Here is a 19490-nt window from a genome sequence, read left to right on the forward strand (position 1 = left end):
GTACATGGGAACTCTCTGTACTACCTTCTCAATTCTTCTGTAAATCTAAAACTGTTCTAAAAAAATAAAATCTAGAGGGTATTATGCTAAGTGAAATTAGTCAGTCAGAGAAAGACAAAAATCATATGACTTTACTCATATGAGGACTTTAAGAGACAAAACAGATGAACATAAGGGAAGGGGAACAAAAATAATATAAAAACGGGGAGGGGGACAAAACAGAAGAGACTCATAAATGTGGAGAACAAACTGAGGGTTACTGGAGGGGTTGTGGGAGGGGGGATGGGCTAAATGGGTAAGGGGCATTAAGGAATCTACTCCTGAAATTGTTGCTTCACTATATGCTAACTACTTTGGATGTAAACTTTAAAAAATAAAAAATAAAGTTAAAAAAATAAAATAAATAAAATCTATTACAAAAGAAAAGAAACTCAGGATATGTGTTCTCCAGGAAAAGCAGTCTAAACAGAAACAGGATAATATCTGAGCCACATTTATAACTTAACAACAGAGATTACTACTCAGGACCAAAAAGTATGGGGATAAATATCAGATATACTTAGGAAGAAATGGACTTTAAACTACTTTTTCACAGACTAATAAATTCAAGTCAGTACTCCTGCTGTAAGCTAATGATAATTATGGGGCGTCTGGGTGGCTCAGTCAGTTGAGCGTCCGACTTCGGCTCAGGTCATGATCTCGCAGCTCGTGAGTTCGAGCCCCGCATCGGGCTCTATGCTGACAGCTCAGAGCCTGGAGCCTTCTTCAGATTCTGTGTCTCCCTCCCTCTCTGCCCCAACCCACTCACATTCTGTCTCTGTCTCTCTTAAAAATAAATAAACATTAAAAAAAATTAAAAAAAAAAGCTAATGATAATTAAGGAAAGATAGTTTACGAACCTTGCAAAAATTACACTACACTTTTAAAAATACATTAGAAACATGTAATGACTGAGCAGAATTATTTCAGGGGACATTTTCAAATTTACTGGCAACAAAATTTCCTTTGGAACTTTTCAAATAAAATAATCAGGCTGCTACTGATAACTGTTTAGGGCACCTGGTGGCTCAGTCGGTTGTCTAACTCTTGATTTCAGCTCAAGCTATGATCTCACAGTTCATGGGATGGAGCCCGAGTCAGACTCTGCACTGACAGGGCAGAACCTGCTTGGGATTCTCTCCTTCCTTGCTCTCTGCCCCTCCCCGACTCACACACATGCTCTCTCTCTCTCAAGATAAACATTTAAAAAATAATAAAATAAAATGCACTTTTATTTTGAATACTTTAGATATTCCAACGAACTAGATCATGTAATTTATTTTAATAAGTTAAAAAATAGTCATATTCTGGGGCTCCTGGGTGGCTCAGTCAGTTAACTGTCTGACTTGGCTCAGGTCATGAACCTAACGGTTGGTGGGTGCGAGCCCCACATGGGGCTCTCTGCCGTCGGCACGGAGCCCACTTCGAATCCTCTGTCCCTGCCTCTCTCTGCCCCTTCCCCTCTTTCTGCCCCTCCCCTGCTCACACATGCTCTCTCTCAAAAATAAAAAATAAACATTAAAAAAAATAGTCACCTTCTTATAGGTAAGGGAAACTGAAAGGACAACCCCTTCATATTAAATTTTAATACAGAAAAGCAGAAACATCAAAACTCACATTTATTAACAAGCCAATGTCTTATTTTTAAAGAATAATATGGGGCGCCTGGGTGGCGCAGTCGGTTAAGCGTCCGACTTCAGCCAGGTCACGATCTCGCGCTCCGTGAGTTCGAGCCCCACGTCGGGCTCTGGGCTGATGGCTCGGAGCCTGGAGCCTGTTTCCGATTCTGTGTCTCCCTCTCTCTCTGCCCCTCCCCCGTTCATGCTCTGTCTCTCTCTGTCCCAAAAATAAATAAACGTTGAAAAAAAAATTAAAAAAAAAAAAAGAATAATAAATAACCCAGATTCATAGAACAGACTGGTGGTGTGGGGGAGGGGAGGAAGGTGGTCAAAGAGCACAAACTCCCAGAACAAGATAAGTAAGTCCTGGGGATCTAATACACAGTAATGGTGACTACAGTTAACAATATTGTATTGTACATTTGAAAGTTGCTAAGAGAATAGATTTTTTAAGGTCTCACTATGTACGTACACACAAAAATGTAACTACGTGAAGTGATAGATGTTAACTGATTTACTCTGATAAACATTTCACATTATATACATACATTAAACCACTACCTTGTACACCCTAAACTTATTTTTTTTTCAATATATGAAATTTATTGTCAAATTGGTTTCCATACAACACCCAGTGCTCATCCCAAAAGGTGCCCTCCTCAATACCCATCACCCACCCACCCCTCCCTCCCACCCATCAACCCTCAGTTTGTTCTCAGTTTTTAAGAGTCTCTTATGCTTTGGCTCTCTCCCACTCTAACCTCTTTTTTTTTTTTTTTTCCCTCCCCTCCCCCATGGGTTTCTGTTAAGTTTCTCAGGATCCACATAAGAGTGAAACCATATGGTATCTGTCTTTCTCTGTATGGCTTATTTCACTTAGCATCACACTCTCCAGTTCCATCCATGTTGCTACAAAGGGCCATATTTCATTCTTTCTCATTGCCACGTAGTACTCCATTGTGTACATAAACCACAATTTCTTTATCCATTCATCAGTTGATGGACATTTAGGCTCTTTCCATAATTTGGCTATTGTTGAGAGTGCTGCTATAAACATTGGGGTGTAAGTACCCCTATGCATCAGTACTCCTGTATCCCTTGGGTAAATTCCTAGCAGTGCTATTGCTGGGTCATAGGGTAGGTCTATTTTTAATTTTCTGAGAAACCTCCACACTGTTTTCCAGAGCGGCTGCACCAGTTTGCATTCCCACCAACAGTGCAAGAGGTTTCCCGTTTCTCCACATCCTCTCCAGCATCTATAGTCTCCTGATTTGTTACACCCTAAACTTATACAATGTTATATGTCAATTCTATCTCAATACAGCTGGGAAGAAACTAAATTTAAAAAAAAAAAAATAATAATAATAATAATTTTGGGGCACCTGGGTGGCTCCGTCGGTTAAGAATCCAACTCTTGATTTTGGCTCAGGTCATGATCTCACAGTTTGTGAGTTTGAGTCCCATGTCCGGCTCTGTGCTGTCAGCGCAGAGCCCGCTTGGGATTTTCTCTCTCTCTGCCCCTCCCCTGCTCACACTCTCTATCTCAAAATAAATTTAAAAACTTAAAAAAATTACAAAAAAAAATTTTTTAACTGATCAGTTATATATTTCATCATTGCTTATTAAATAAACACTTTTAAAAACACTCAAATATTATTTTTAAATATTTCAAGGTTATAAAATAACAGCCAATGTCTACTGTTGACTAGTAGGTCAAGTGCTTTCTACCCATTATCTCTACTCTCACAACAAACCTCCACAGTCAGTACTGTTAAACCTACTTCACAAATAATAACATATTCACAGAAACTAGGTAACAGATACTGATCAAAACAGCTAGAATTTGAACCTAGATCTGTCGGACTCTACAGTTTCCCTATGCCATGCAAATGGCAATCTTACATGGGCAAAATCCGACTCTAAAGAGATTAGCTCTCAGTTTAAAATCTTCAGATCTTGGGGCGCCTGGGTGGCGCAGTCGGTTAAGCGTCCGACTTCAGCCAGGTCACGATCTCGCGGTCCGGGAGTTCGAGCCCCGCGTCGGGCTCTGGGCTGATGGCTCAGAGCCTGGAGCCTGTTTCCAATTCTGTGTCTCCCTCTCTCTCTGCCCCTCCCCCATTCATGCTCTGTCTCTCTCTGTCCCAAAAATAAATAAACATTGGAAAAAAAAATAAAAATAATAAAAATAATAAAAAATAAAAAAATAAAATCTTCAGATCTTATAGTTAGAATCAAAGGTCTAAGTTTGAAAGTAATCTGATTGTGTATCTCGGTCGGATATAATCTAAGGACCAAAAGAAGTACAAAAAACCTTGAATTTAATAAGTTTCCTGTTAGTTATGGTATTAGTGGTGTCACTCAAACTATTTTTGAGTATGTGTAACTTGGAGCAAATGAGTAAATAATGGAAGGTATATAGGAAGCCACAATTTCTTTTGTGAGAGAACAGAGAAACAAATATGGAATGGGGAAAAGTGAAGAAGAACCCTATAGAAATGGATTTGAATTGGAGGTTTCGGTATAAATTCATGATATTTAAAGTGGTATTTTTTTCTACCTCTGGCCTATAAAAGGGGTTAGGAATAATGACATCCACTGCTAGCAATGAAAACACCTAGCACTCAGAGCCTGAGTTCTAAATATGACTGTCCTCCCGTTAAGAAAACCAAAACTGGGGCGCCTGGGTGGCACAGTCGGTTAAGCGTCCAACTTCAACCAGGTCACGATCTCGCGGTCCGTGAGTTTGAGCCCCGCGTCGGGCTCTGGGCTGATGGCTCAGAGCCTGGAGCCTGCTTCCGATTCTGTGTCTCCCTCTCTCTCTGCCCCTCCCCCGTTCATGCTCTGTCTCTCTCTGTCCCAAAAATAAATAAACTTTGAAAAAAAAAAATTTTTAAAGAAAACCAAAACTTCCTGGAGAAACAGGTGACTCCAGGTCTAGGGCAAGAAATGTAAACCGTAAGTACCTGGGTCATCTTGTGCAAGAAAGCAAAGAATCTAGTTTGACCAAGATAAAAAGAAAGAAGACTGGAATTACCAGAATCACATATAAAGAGGGAGCAGTAATACTGACCTTACAGAAATAAAAAATGTAACAACAACGAGCAACTGTATAACAACAAATTAGGTAACTTACATGAAATGGAAATTTTCCTAGAAAAATACAAACTACTAAAACTGATTCAAGAAGAAACAGACAATATGAATAAACCCATAATAAGTGAAAAGACTGAATAAAAAAATTACCCACAAAGAAAAGTCAAGCCCAGATTGCTTCACCACTGAATTCCACCAAACATTTAAATTAACACCAATATTCTTCACAAACTCTTCCAAAAAACAGAAGAGGGAACACTTCCCAACTCAACTGACAAAGCCAGTATTACCCTGATTATCAAAACCAGACAACAATATCAAGAGAAGAGAGAACCACCGTATCTCTTATGAATATGGATACAAAAATCTTTACCAAAGTACTAGCAAACGGAATCCAGAAACATATAAAAAGAATTACACACCACAACAAATGGGGTTTAACTCAGGAATGAATGCAAGGTTGGTTTAACTTCAAAAATTGATTAATGGAATAAAATCACTAGATCATCCCAATACTTGCAGAAAAAGCATCTGACAAAAAGCAACACCATTTCATGATAAAAACACTCAAGAAACTGGGAACAGATAGGGACTTCCTCGGGGCGCCTGGGTGGCTTAGTCAGTCGAGCATCAGACTCTTGATTTCAGCTCAGGTCACGATGTCAGAGTCGTGGGAATGAGGCCCCCATCAGGCTTCACACTGAGTATAGGGCCTACTTAAAATTCTCTCTCTCTCCCTCTGCCCCTCCCCTGCTGGCGCTTTCTCTCTCTAAAAAAAAAAAAAAAAAAAAAAAATGGGAACTTCCTCAACCTGATAAAGGGCATGTATGAATAACTCACAGGTAACATCATGCTAAATGGTGAAAAGACTGGCTGCTTTCCCTGAATATCAGGAATAAGACAAGGATATATGGTCTCACCATTTCTTTTTTTTTTTTTTTTAATGCTTATTTACTTATTTTGATAGAGAGTGAACACAAGCAGAGGAGGGGCAGAAAGAGAGAGAGAATCCCAAGCAGGCTCTGTGCTGCCAGCACAGAGTCCGACGCGGGACTCAATCCCACAAAGCATGAGATTATGACCTGAGCCAAAATCAAGAGTCAGATACTTAACTGACTGAGCCCCCCAGGTGCCCCATCATCTCACCATTTCAATTCAACATTGTATCGGACATTCTAGCTAGGGCAATTAGGCAAGGGAAATACATAAAAGGCATTAAGATTGGAAAAAAAAGAAGTAAAACTATCTCTATTTGCCAACGACATGATCTTAGGTACATAAATACATGTATATATATTTACACACACATATAGAAAATCCTATGGAATCCACTAAAAAACTATTAGAGTAAGCTAGTCCAACAAGGTTACAGGATACAAGATCAATACATAAAAATGAAATATATTTCTACACACGACAATCCAAAAATGGAATTAAGAAAATAGGTCTGGTGGGTCGTGGGTGGGTCAGTTGGTTAATCAACTCTGGATTTCAGCTCAGGTCATGATCTTATGAGTTCAAGCCCCACGTTGAGCTCTGTGCTGATAGCGTGGAGCCTGTTTGGGATCCCCTCTTTCCCTCTCTCTCTCTGCCCCTCCTCCACTTGCACGCACTCTCGCTTTCTCCAAAACAAGAAAATAAACATTTAAAAAAAAAAAAAAAATAGTTCCGGGGAGGCTGGGTGGCTCCGTTGGTTAAGCATCTGAGTCTTGATTTTGGCTCAAGTCCTGATACCAGGGTCATGAGATTGAGCCCCACGTTGGCTCCACACTGAGTGTGGAGCCTGCTTAAGATTCTCTCTCTCCATCTCTCTCTGCCTCTCCCCCGCTCTCTCTCCAAAAAGAAAAAAGAAAAAAAAAAACATTCCATTTACATTAGCATCAAAAAGAATAAAATACTTAGGAATAAATTTAACAAAATAAGTGTAAAAACTATACTCTGAAAACTGTAAAATATCACTGAAAGAAATTTAAAAAGATCCAAATAATTTCAAAATATCCCATGTTCATGAATTAGAAGACTTAACACTGTTAATACGGCAATGGCCCTCAAATTAATCGACAGATACAAGGCAATGCCTAACCAAATCCCAGCTGATTTCTTTGTAGAAATTGACAAGTTGATTCTAAAACTCATATAGAAATGCAATGGACCAAAAACAGTCAAAACAATCTGAAAAGGGAACAAAGCAAGAGAATTCATACTTCCTGATTTCAAAATTTATTACAAAATAATCAAATCAGTATGATACATAAAAATAGATATAAAGATCAACTGAGAGTTCAGAAATAAAACAAAAAAATCTATGAACAACTGACTTCAGTAAGGGGGCCAATAGGAAAGAAAAGCCTTTCAACACATGATGGTGGGACACCTGGACAGAATGCTGGGACAACAAATGATGCGAGGATAACATGCAAATCACAACCACAGTGAAATACCACTTCATACCCAGCAAGACGGCTGAAATCAGAAAGTCAAATACTAACAAGACCTGGAAAGTAAGTGAAGAAATCAGAACCCCTATGCACTGCTCGTGGGAATGGAAACTGGTGCAGCCATTTTGGAAACAACCTAGCAATTCTTCAAATGATTAAACGTGGAATTACTATACTACTCAGCAACTTCACTCCTAGCGGTATACAGGAGAGAAATGAAACGCGTGCCCACATAAAAATGTGCACACGAATGTTTGTAGCAGCATTACTTAGAACACCCAACAGGTAGAAGCAACCCACGTGTCCATCAGCGAAAGAATGGATAAATAAAAGGTGCTCTATACATACCATGGAATATTATCCAGCCATAAAAGGCATGAAGTACTAATACATAACATGCATAGCCTGTGAAAACACACTAAGCGCAAGACATCACAAAAGACCATATGTTATGTAATTCTATTCATGTGAAATGTCTAGAACAGAGCAATCTACAGACAGAAATTAGTGTTTGCCTCAGGCTGGGGGAGGAGGGTGATGGATAAAGGGTACGGGGTTTTTTTTGAGATGATAAAAATGGTCTAAAATCGACTAGTGGTGTCGAATGCACTTATCCATGAATGTATTAAAAACTGATTAAATTATAAACTCAAAATGGGTGAACTGTAGGGCTTATAAACTGTAATTCGATAAAACTGTTTAAGAAAAAAGTCCTCAAGGATTATGGAGACATGTTGAAAGAACAAAGAAGCTATTTCAAGGGGCCTCCACTAGTCAGATTTGGGACAATTCTGAGCTTTAAAAAAAATAATGACAACAGATAGTACGACTTTTTAAAAAAAATCCACTAGTGTACAAGGGACAGGGGTAGGAAAAAGGGAAGTAGAGAAATTAATTTTTTTTATTTTTTTTAAATGTTTGTTTATTTTTGAGAGAGAGAGAGAGAGAGAGACATAGCATGAGTGGGGGAGGGGCAGAGAGGGAGACACAGAATCGGAAACAGACTCTAGGCTCCAAGCTGTCAGCACAGAGCCCGACGCAGGGCTCGAACTCACAGACTGCAAGATCATGGCCTAAGCCAAAGTCGGACACTCAACCGACTGAGCCACCCAGGCGCCCTGAGAAATTAATTCTTTACAGCAGACTGCCAACTAACATATGTAGAAGAAATGGCCGATATGAAAATTGCCATCTTGCTACTCCCAACATAATAACTGGTTCAGACACAGATCATTAATGGTTGCAATAACCAGAAAAGATGCTGGGGAACTCACATAATCTCTAAATATCATTTCATCATTACTAATTACAAAGGAGGTAATGCACTTTTATAATGAAGTCAGCAATTACGACATTATCCAATTGTGGAACATGCTGACATTATGTGCCTTTGATGTGATAAAGTACACAACATCAACCTTGTAGTATTCGTGCAAAAAAAAAAAAAGAAAAAAAGTGTAATCTGAATCTAAATATGAGGAAAACAATCAGACAAATCCAGAATGTGGCACATTCCACAATAAAACTAGCTTGGTCTCTTCAAAAAAGTCAATGTCATAAAAACAAAAACAAAAACAAAAACAAAAAAGCAGGTGGGGGGAGGCAGTAACCTTGACTAGACCCCACTCTCTAAATTTTTTGATCTTTTTAGGAAAGACATTTGAAGGACAACTGGGGAAATCTGAAAATATACTACATACAGTATATGTAAAAATGGCATGTGATTATGTGAAGAACGTTTTCTTTTTTTAACATTTCTTTAATGTTTATTTATTTTGAGAGAGAGCATATACATGCGTGCTCACCGAGTAGGGGAGGGGCAGAAAGAAAAGGAGAGAGAGAATCCCAAGCAGGCTGTCAGTGCAAATCGTGACCTGAGGCTTGATCTCACAAACTGTGAGATCATGACCTGAGCCGAAAGACAATTGAGCCACCCAGGCACCCCAAAAGTGTTTTTATTCTTAAGAGAGTAAGAATTGAAGAATTCAGAAATGAAGATTCATGATACCTATAATTTATTTTCAAACGGTTCAGTAATAAAATATCTACACAAAAAGCTAAAGTAAATGGGACAAAAACAGTAAATCTGAAAAAATTCTAGGTTCAACTGACTATTCAATGACACTAAAGCATTATAATACTGCTTTTAAAAAGGTGTGATAATTGGGGGCGCCTGGGTGGCTCAGCCGGTTAAGCATCCGACTTCAGCTGAGGTCATGATCACACAGTTTGTGAGTTCCAGCCGCACACTGGGCTCTGTACTGACAGCTCAGAGCCTGGAACCTGATTCAGATTCTGTGTCTCCCTCTCTCTCTGCCCCTCCCTCTCTTGCTCTCTGTCTCTCTCTCAAAAAAATAAACATTAAAAATTTTTTTTAATTACAAAATAAAGGCGTGATAATTTTATCACAGTTGTGTTACAATTAGAAGTGCCCTTACCAAAATAAACAAGTGGGACTATATCAAACTAAAAAGCTTCTGCACAGCAGAAGAAACCACAACAAAGTGAAAACATGACTTACAGAATGGCAAAAAATATTTGCAAACCATAAATCTGATAATGAGTTAATATCTAAAATATATAAAGAACTTCTACAACTCAACAGCAAAAAAAAAAAAAAAAACCAAATAACCCAATTAAAAATGGGCAAAGGAACTGAATCAACGTTTTTCCAAAGAGGATATACAAATGGCCAACAGGTAAATGAAAAGATGGTCGACATCAATAACCATCAGAGAAATGCATATTAAAACCACAATGAGATAATATCTCACGCCTGTTAGAATGACCATCATCAAAAAGATAAGAGAACAGGGGCGCCTGGGTGGCGCAGTCGGTTAAGCGTCCGACTTCAGCCAGGTCACGATCTTGCGGTCCGCGAGTTCGAGCCCCGCGTCAGGCTCTGGGCTGATGGCTCGGAGCCTGGAGCCTGTTTCCGATTCTGTGTCTCCCTCTCTCTCTGCCCCTCCCCCGTTCATGCTCTGTCTCTCTCTGTCCCAAAAATAAATAAATGTTGAAAAAAAAAAAAAAAATTTAAAAAAAAAAAAAAAAAGATAAGAGAACAAATGCTGGGGAGGATGTGGAGAAAAGGGAGCCCTTGTGCTCTGTTTGTAGGATTGTAAATTGATGCGGCCACTATGGAAAACAGTATGGAGGATCTTCAAAAAATTAAAAATAGAAGTACTATACGATCCAGCAATTCCACTTCTGGGTATTCATCCAAAGGAAATGAAAACACTAACCCAAAAGGATATCTGCACTCCCATGTTCACTACATCGTGACTCATAATAGCTAAGACATGGAAACAACCTAAGCGTCCACCAGTGGATAAATTGATAAAGCAGTTGTGATATATAGATACACAGTGGAATATTATTCAGCCATTAAAAAAAAAGGAAATCCTACCATTTACAACATGGATAGACCCTGAAGACATTATGCTAAGTGAAATAACTTAAAGACAAATGTTGTATGATCTCACTTTTATGTGAAATCTAAAAAATAAAAACAAAAAAGGTACAAACTCTCAACTACAAGATAACTAAGTACTAGGAATATGATGTATGACATGACTACATAACTACAGTTAACAGTACTATATGATAGACAGGAAAGTTGTTGAGAGGTAGATCCTGAGAGGTCTCATCACAAAGAGAAATTCCTGGGTTTTTTTTTTTTAATGTTTATTTATTTTGAGAGACAGAGCGTGACACACGAGCAAAGGAAGGCGGGGGGAGAAAGAATCCCAAAAAGGCTCTATGCTGTCAGCGCAGAGCCTGATGCAAGGCTCGATCTCACAACCTGAGCTGAAATCAAGAATTAGACACTTAACCGACTGAGCCACACAGAAGCCCCTACAGAAATTTCTTTTTATTGCTATCCATATGAGATGATGAATGTTAACTAAACCTACTGTGTAATCATCTTATAATGTATGTAAATCAAATCATCATGCTATATGCCTTAGGCTTATACATTGATATATGCTGATTATTTTTTTTTTTAATTTTTTTTTCCACGTTTTTATTTATTTTTGGGACAGAGAGAGACAGAGCATGAACGGGGGAGGGGCAGAGAGAGAGGGAGACACAGAATCGGAAACAGGCTCCAGGCTCCGAGCCATCAGCCCAGAGCCTGACGCGGGGCTCGAACTCACGGACCGCGAGATCGTGACCTGGCTGAAGTCGGACGCTTAACCGACTGCGCCACCCAGGCGCCCCATATGCTGATTATTTTTAATGGAACTGGAAAAAAAGACTTCACTGCAAACAGTAATACATGCCCTTACCTTTTAAAGTTACCTACTGAAGTATTTACTGATGACATGTTTGGAATTTGTTCAAAAATAACTAATGATGAGGAGGGGGAGTAATGGAGGTCTAAGTGAAACAAGACTGGCCATGTGGAAGCTGGGATAATACTATGTAAGAGTTCATTGTATTACTCTACTTTTTGCTTATATTTGAAACCTACATTAAGGGGCGCCTGGGTGGCGCAGTCGGTTAAGCGTCCGACTTCAGCCAGGTCACGATCTCGTGGTCTGTGAGTTCGAGCCCCGCGTCAGGCTCTGAGCTGATGGCCCAGAGCCTGGAGCCTGTTTCCAATTCTGTGTCTCCCTCTCTCTCTGCCCCTCCCCCATTCATGCTCTGTCTCTCTCTGTCCCAAAAATAAATAAACGTTGAAAAAAAAAAATTTAAAAAAAAGAAACCTACATTAAGAAAGTTCTAGATTCTGGGCTCCCTAGGTGGCTCAATCAGTTGAACGTCTGACTCTTGATGTCAGCTCAGGTCATGATCTCGTAGTAGTGGGATCGAGCCATGCAGGAAGTAGAGTCTGCTTGGGTTTCTCTCTCCCCCTCTACCACTCGTGTGCACAGGCCCTCTCTCCCTCTCTCTCAAAAAATAATAATAATAATACAGGTTCTAGATTCTAATTCTATTTTAGCACTAATACCCTCAGCATTATTTAAACTCTGTCCAGCACTGAAAGAAAATATTCATATGCAACTAAATCAGTGAGATAAATGATCAGTGAAATAAATCTAAGTCTTCAAACCATAAACTGGACATCAACACTGTGTAATTGAGGAGATGTCCTCCAGGGTTTTTATGAGACGGAATGACATGTGGATGGTTATGTGACCATCAACTACAGTAGCTCCTACATTATCAACCCTCTTCTGTGCCATTTATTAAAAAAAGAGAGAGAGAAATAACAAGGAGTACAAATTCAATTTAAAACTTGAGAACACATTATTTCCTAGAAAGGGGAGGGAAGTGAATTATAAAACACAACCTGAAGGAAAAACAACCTAACAGATCATTTCTGTTCAATTTTTATTTTATTTCCTATGATTTTATGGCCAAGTTTATCTTGATTTTACATCTTGAGTGAGAATTAAAAAGAAAAATCCTATCTTCACTCGTAAAAAACATCCAAAAGGTATGTGGGACTGAGGGAGAGATCAAGGAAGGGGCCCCTACCTCCATCATCACCAACTTATCAGGATACGCCAGGTCTCCCGGAGCAGGTTTGTAGCCCGTGATGTCCGTCTGAATGTAGATGTGGGTTCTGTAGACTAGCCGCTCTTGTACGTCTTCCAGCATCTGCTTTACTCCAGCTGCAAATGCTCCCAGTTGTTCAGCTGATAAAAAAGTGTAATCATCCATCCTTTTTATATTTGGAAAAATGCTTTCTTTAAACAAGCGAAAATATTGCTAAATTGCCTAGTAATAGCAGGAACCGTTTTTGCCTCGGGGACTGTGGCTGCATTCTATTTCAGTATGATTCAAAGACCTCAGAAAAATTTAATAAATTTCTTTCAATTTCCTCATATTGAAAGCTGGGAAATAAATTTGCCCTTATACCCTCTTCCTGGGACTCTGTGATACTTCTATTATTAACATGAATAATAAAATCTGAATTTTAAGGTGTTTTGTGCTTTTTAAAAGTTATCTCATACAGCTTTGGACTAATCCTGAGAGAGGACTAGAGCAGCTTAGTAGCTGGCGTATCATTCCTATTCTACAAATAAATTGAGTCCCACAGACAGTAAATGACTTGTTCATGTTACTACAAAGCAAACTGAGTGGAAATTTAAAATGAAATATGAGTTCATATAGAATTTCTTCATTCCTAAGATGCCAAGAGTGTTAAGACAAACCAGTGATGCAGTAACAGCTTTCCTAGGGGTGGGGCACTGGAGACACTACACAATAACATAAATACTCCATTTAACTCAGAGGCATTAATATATGAGAAAATACACACCTTAGAATGAACTAAATGCAGAATAAGAAACTCTGGAAGCATAACAAACCTATAGTGTCTCCTGAGCAAAGTCAAAGTGAAGACAGTAATTTCTGCCAGTAAAATAACCACTTGAAGGTTTTTTGTTTTTTTTTAAGGTACCTAAGTACCATTAGGAAAATGACAATTAAATCAAATACAGTATGAAAGAACGTATCAGATGGTTAAAGTAGAGCTTTCCAGAGCATTGCTTTTATTTGTAATTTCAAAAAAGATAAGTTATTCATATGTATGTACGCTAAAATAATTTGTTTTTAAATCAAGAGTGAGCAATATAGTCAATGACTTCATGTATTCCAGTAAAAATGTATTAGAAACGCCTAATCCAAAACCAACAATTCTCTTTGGATTTCAGATACCAGAAAGAAAGGTAACTGTAATTATTTTATTACTAATTTTTCCCAGATTTTAAAATTCTTTCCCCATTTAATTTGTACCTTTAGTCAAAAAGTAAGGTGCATCTTGATTTAAAAAGGGACAAGGCATCAAGCCAGGCTATAAAAATATTAAATTTATACAGGTGAGTGGGGTAGAAGATAGGGGGTTTTCAAATTCACTGAGCCACAGATACAATTAAAAAGACTTTTGAAATTTTCTAAATTATCATTTACCATTGTTCTGTACATGATCTTCAAGCACCTCATTTTTAAGGATCCCACAAAGTTCTGATAGAGTCTCTAAGTGAATAACATGAATGATCAAGGGCCTGAAGACATCATACAACGACACACACAGTTTCTCCAAAAGTTCACTACAATGAAAGAATAAAACATAGTTATAAGTAATAATCTTTTCAGGATTTTCTAACAGTATAAATGGCATCATTGATTTCTTCCAGCCAATAAAAATAAAAATCTACTGGAAAACAGTGTATAGGAACATTACATAATGAGAAGTGAAAGGGTAAAAATAATACTGCAGTTTTGTTTTGTTTTGTTTTTGCTTTAAAAGCTCAAATCAGGGGCACCTGGGCTCAGTGGGTTGAGCATCCGACTTCAGCTCAGGTCATGATGCACACAGGGTCTGTGAGCTCAAGCTCCACGTCGGGCTCTGTGCTGACAGCTCAGAGCCTGGAGCCTGCTGCAGATTCTCTCCCTCTCTCTCTGCTCCTCCCCCACTCACCCTCTGTCTCTCAAAAATGAACAAACATTAAAAAAATTTTCTTACTAAAAATAAAAATAAAAGCTCAAATCAATAAGGAGTCTTCAGCAGCCACTCAAATTAGCTGCCCCCAGCCAAATGTCAATTTATTACAACTTTATTTCAGCAATACTTTGATATATATGTCTCTTGTCCACAATAACAAATATTCCCAATAAGTATCCTTCTAAGTTCTACATCATTTGTGAATCAAATATAACATTTTCCCTAGGAAAGATGAATTCAGAATTCTTGAATACTTAAACAAACCTCAAAGTACTTTGGACATAGGGGCACCTGGGTGGCTCAGTCAGTTAAGTGCCCGACTTCAGGTCAGGTCATGATCTCACAGTTCGTGAATTTGAGCCCCGTGTCAGGCTCTGTGCTGACAGTTCAGAGCCTGGAGCCTGCTTCAGATTCTGTGTCTCCCTCTCTCTCTGCCCCTTCGCCACTTGTATTGTCTGTCTGTCTCTCTCTCTCTCTCTCTCAAAAATAAATAAACATTAAAAATTGTTTTTAAAAAGTACTTTGGACATACAAGTATATTTTTGACAATTTTAAACATTTGATGGTCTATATTCTCCATATTGTCAATAGTGCTCTTCTATACATAGCATTTCATCAGAAATGATCAACCTAATCAATACCATGAGATAAATTTGTCTCTTCCTCAGTACAAGAGTTATAATGTTAGAACCTTTGTAAGAGTCAAAATCGCCAATAGGAAAAAACCAAAAGTGACTAACACGGGCAGAAAGACACTTTCAGAAAAATAAGGAAAAGGTATTAAATACTGTATGTATTTTTAAGTGTCTTTCATTGGTTAGAACCACAGAATTTTTTAACTAGAAGGAATTATCATACTTAGTGGAGATAAAGGGATATAGATTGCCAAGACTTAGTTCCCAATACAGGATTCTTTTTTTTTTTAATTTTTTTTTTTTTAATGTTTATTTATTTTTGAGACAGAGAGAGACAGAGGATGAATGGGGGAGGGTCAGAGAGAGGAAGACACAGAATCCAAAACAGGCTCCAGGCTCCGAGCCGTCAGCACAGAGCCCGACACGGGGCTCGAACTCACGGACTGCGAGATCATGACCTGAGCCGAAGTCGGCCGCTTAACCGACTGAGCCACCCAGGCGCCCCCCAATACAGGATTCTTACTATCGTCCCATATTGTCTCCATAAATATATTATAAATATAAAGGCATGTTGGCCTTTAAATTGCATTTATTTTTCAAAAAGGTACTGTCCCACCCAAGAGTATTCTGTTCACACACCCACAAAAGTTAAAATATTCTGCAGTTAATTTTATTCATTTTAAAAAATTTTTTTTAATGTTTACTTATTTTTGAGAGAGAGAGAGACTGGGGTGAGCAGGGAGGAGCAGAGAGAGGGAGATACAAAATCCGAAGGAGGCTCCAGGCTCTGAGCTGTCAGCACAGAGCCCGATGTGGGGCGTGAACTCACGAACTGCAAGATCATGACCTGAGCCAAAGTCAGACACTTAACCGACTGTGCCACCCAGGTGCCTCTGCAGTTACTTTTTAAATAGTCATATAATATAATAAGCCATGATGGTTATTAGCAAATTAAATCTTAAAAGCAAGAGGTAGGGGAGACTGGGTGGCTCAGCTGGTGAAGCATCCAACTCTTGATTTCAGCTCAGGTCATGATCTCACAGTTTGTGAGATCAAACCTCACGTCAGGCTCTGAGCTGACAGCATGGAGCTTGGGATTCAAGCTGCTTGGGATTCTCACTCATTCTCTCTCTCTCGCTCGCTCGCTCTCTCTGCCCCATGCACACGTGTGTGCACTCTCTCATCCTCTCTCTCTCCAAAACAAAAAACAAAACAAAAAAAACAAAACAAAACACCAAGAGTTAGATTTTGTGTACCACCTACTCTAATTTTGATGTTGGTTTTGTGAAAAATTCATTGTAAAGCTGGTGCTCATCCTGGCACACGTGAACCATAAAGGCACAGCCACTGCGAATCTGCAAGAAATAAACACACATCACCTACAGTTAAAGACACACAATGATTCCAGCACTTAGAAATAAAGCAAGTATCTTATTTGCAATGTGATTATGCATATATATTCATAAAAGTTATGCAAGAACAGAAAATGGTTGGTTTCCAAAGATTTACTGCTGAACATAAACATGGCTCATTTTTATTTTCTTTTGTCTTCTAAACTTTTGACAATGAAAATTACTTTTCTAGTTGAAAAGGGGGTATTTAATAAAAAAAAAAAAAATCTTTATATATCTTTCTATAATATGAATTGAAGTCACAAAACAAAAAAGCATTCTGCAGCAAAAGTGAAAACTAAATGGTCAGTATAAATCCACAAACTGTGATACTCCATCTTTAAAGGAATACTTGTTTGTGCATCTGCATTCTTCAAAAAATACATCAAAATGAGAATATTTTGACAAGTTGACTGCTAACTACTACACCAGATTTCTCTTACCTGAAAGAAAAATTCTCTAAGTTTGTTGATATGGGAACCAAAACTTATTTACCCACTTGTAGCTTCCAGAATACCAAAACATCTCAGAGGAAGGTTTAAACACCGAACAAAACTAGTAGAAACTTACCAAGGCACAATGATCTCTGTTGTTCTGGCTGGTTAACTCTGTTACAGTACAAGTGATACTAGGGCCTAAAAGAAGCTCCCGCTGGTCAAGGTAACACTGATGGATGTCATTCAGCAGTTGCTGGTACCTGATGAAAAGCAGATGGGATTGGCATACAAACTTCTGAGTTCAGGTATGTAAATTAAATCTGATCTTAAATCCCAGAAGTGATTTCCAAACCTCTAAAGCTGTAAGGTCACTTCTCATTTGCCCACATTAAATACTACAAATATTTATGTATAAAAAGAAAAAACAAACCATAATGAACTGTGGTTCAAAAGCTAGAACTTTTAAAGAAAGATTTATCGGGGCGCCTGGGTGGCGCAGTCGGTTAAGCATCCGACTTCAGCCAGGTTACGATCTCGCGGTCCGGGAGTTCGAGCCCCGCGTCGGGCTCTGGGCTGATGGCTCAGAGCCTGGAGCCTGTTTCCGATTCTGTGTCTCCCTCTCTCTCTGCCCCTCCCCCGTTCAGGCTCTGTCTCCCTCTGTCCCAAAAATAAATAAACGTTGAAAAAAAAAAATTTTAAAGAAAGATTTATCTCCCAAGACTAGAGAAAGATCTTACATCTATTGAAATTAAAAGCAAATTCTGCTTGGTGCGCCTGGGTGGCTTAGTCGGTTAAGCATCCAACTTCGGCTCAGGTCATGATCTCATGGTTCATGAGTTCAAGCCCCGCATTTGGCTCTCTGCTGACAGTGAGGAGCCTGCCTGGGATTCTCTCTCTCCCTCTCTCTCTTTCTGCCCGCCCCCCTCTCTAAATAAATAAACAAACTTAAAAAAAGAAAAGAAAAGAAAATCCTGCTGTGGGAAAAAGAGATGCCTTGCAAACTCACTAAGACACATCTACAACCTTATTCCCCCAAATAAGTAATGTGCTGCAAGGTTTACATAGCATGCAAGGTAACTGCTCAGAAAATATGAAGGACATAATAAACTTGGAAAAAGAGCCCATCAAGAAGAAGGTCATTTGGAAAGTAAAGAAATTCTAGGTACTCACTCAGGTATTTTTTCAGATCGCTGTTCTATTTGTTCAATGATAGTCTACAAAATAAAAATATATTAAAAATACATTTGTTTTAGTTATACTTTTAATTACTTCCTCATTTTAACGAATACACGCTAATGTCAGGAAATCTGTAAATTCAAAAATGCTGAAATATAAAAATCACCTATAATACTACAAAATAAACACATTTAATATTTTAAGATATTCTTTCAGTTTTTTGTATACTATAGTTACTATATATTTCTTTAAAAAAAAACTAGAATTATATATTCAGCTTCATAACCTGCTTTCAAAAAATTAACACTTCAAAACATCATCCTACTCAACAATCAGATGAAAATGTATGGAAACCCTTAGCATAGTGCCTGGTACCTAGTAAACACTCAACGAATCACTATTATTATTATTTAAAACATTACTTTCACAGCCCCCACGGCAAACGTACCATAAATCAAACATTCTGTTCGACATCTACACTGTATCCTGAGAAGAAAAGCCCAGTGGTTAGGAGTGAAACTAGAGGGTCTGGGCGCCAGCTGCCCAGGAGTCGTCTGAGTCCAGGAGAGCTGGCTCCCGTCTCTTGACTTTCCACCTCCCACCGGGTAAAGCTGCTACAATAACAGAAAGTACTTCCCAGTCGGGGAAGCCCAACACTGGCTCAAAAGAGACACTTTTAGGGGCTTTTGCTCCATTCTCCTAAAACGTTTCTGAGAAAGGAACTGATATATATCCCTATCAGCAGAATTGTCTGCCTGACCAAATCCTCAAAAGCACTGACTGTTACACGTTAATCTGCCATTTTCTTGACCAAAAAAAAAAAAAAAATGCCAGCTAACCTTAAACTGCACGTATTCTCCACGGAGGCTATACAAGCACTCATATTTATTAATCGTTTGCATTTTCTTTGAGTAATCTGGCCACTTAGAGTATTTATCTTTCTTACTGACTTACAAGCACTCTTAGTATATTGAAAATACTAACCCTCTCACACTTATTTGTTGGAAACATTCTAGTTTCTGTTTTTCTGTGGCTGTTTAAAATTCAGAAAATTTAATTTTTTTTAATGTTCATTGTTGAGAGAGAGACAGAACACAAGTTGGAGAGGGGCAGAGAGAGAGGGAGACACAGAATCTGAAGCAGGCTCCAGGCTCTGAGCCATCAGCACAGAGCCCGATGCAGGGCTCAAACTCACAAACCATTCAT

The 19490-nt window shown here is 38.7% G+C and overlaps 1 protein-coding gene across 2 annotated transcripts in view; it reads right to left on the reverse strand.

Moving 5' to 3' along the window:
* Positions 1 to 19490, reverse strand: part of COG3 (component of oligomeric golgi complex 3) — a 72696-nt gene that overhangs the window by 34269 nt on the left and 18937 nt on the right. For both annotated transcript variants that reach the window (XM_043579045.1, XM_043579036.1), the window contains exons 9-13: positions 18279 to 18322; positions 17242 to 17368; positions 16544 to 16635; positions 14111 to 14250; positions 12674 to 12834 (exon numbers count right to left, since the gene is read on the reverse strand). In XM_043579045.1, coding sequence (XP_043434980.1) covers positions 12674 to 12834; positions 14111 to 14250; positions 16544 to 16635; positions 17242 to 17368; positions 18279 to 18322 — 564 coding nt within the window. The remainder of the gene's footprint in view (positions 1 to 12673; positions 12835 to 14110; positions 14251 to 16543; positions 16636 to 17241; positions 17369 to 18278; positions 18323 to 19490) is intronic.

This window comes from Prionailurus bengalensis, chromosome A1, assembly GCF_016509475.1.
Source record: "Prionailurus bengalensis isolate Pbe53 chromosome A1, Fcat_Pben_1.1_paternal_pri, whole genome shotgun sequence".
Taxonomy (NCBI): Eukaryota; Metazoa; Chordata; class Mammalia; order Carnivora; family Felidae; genus Prionailurus; species Prionailurus bengalensis.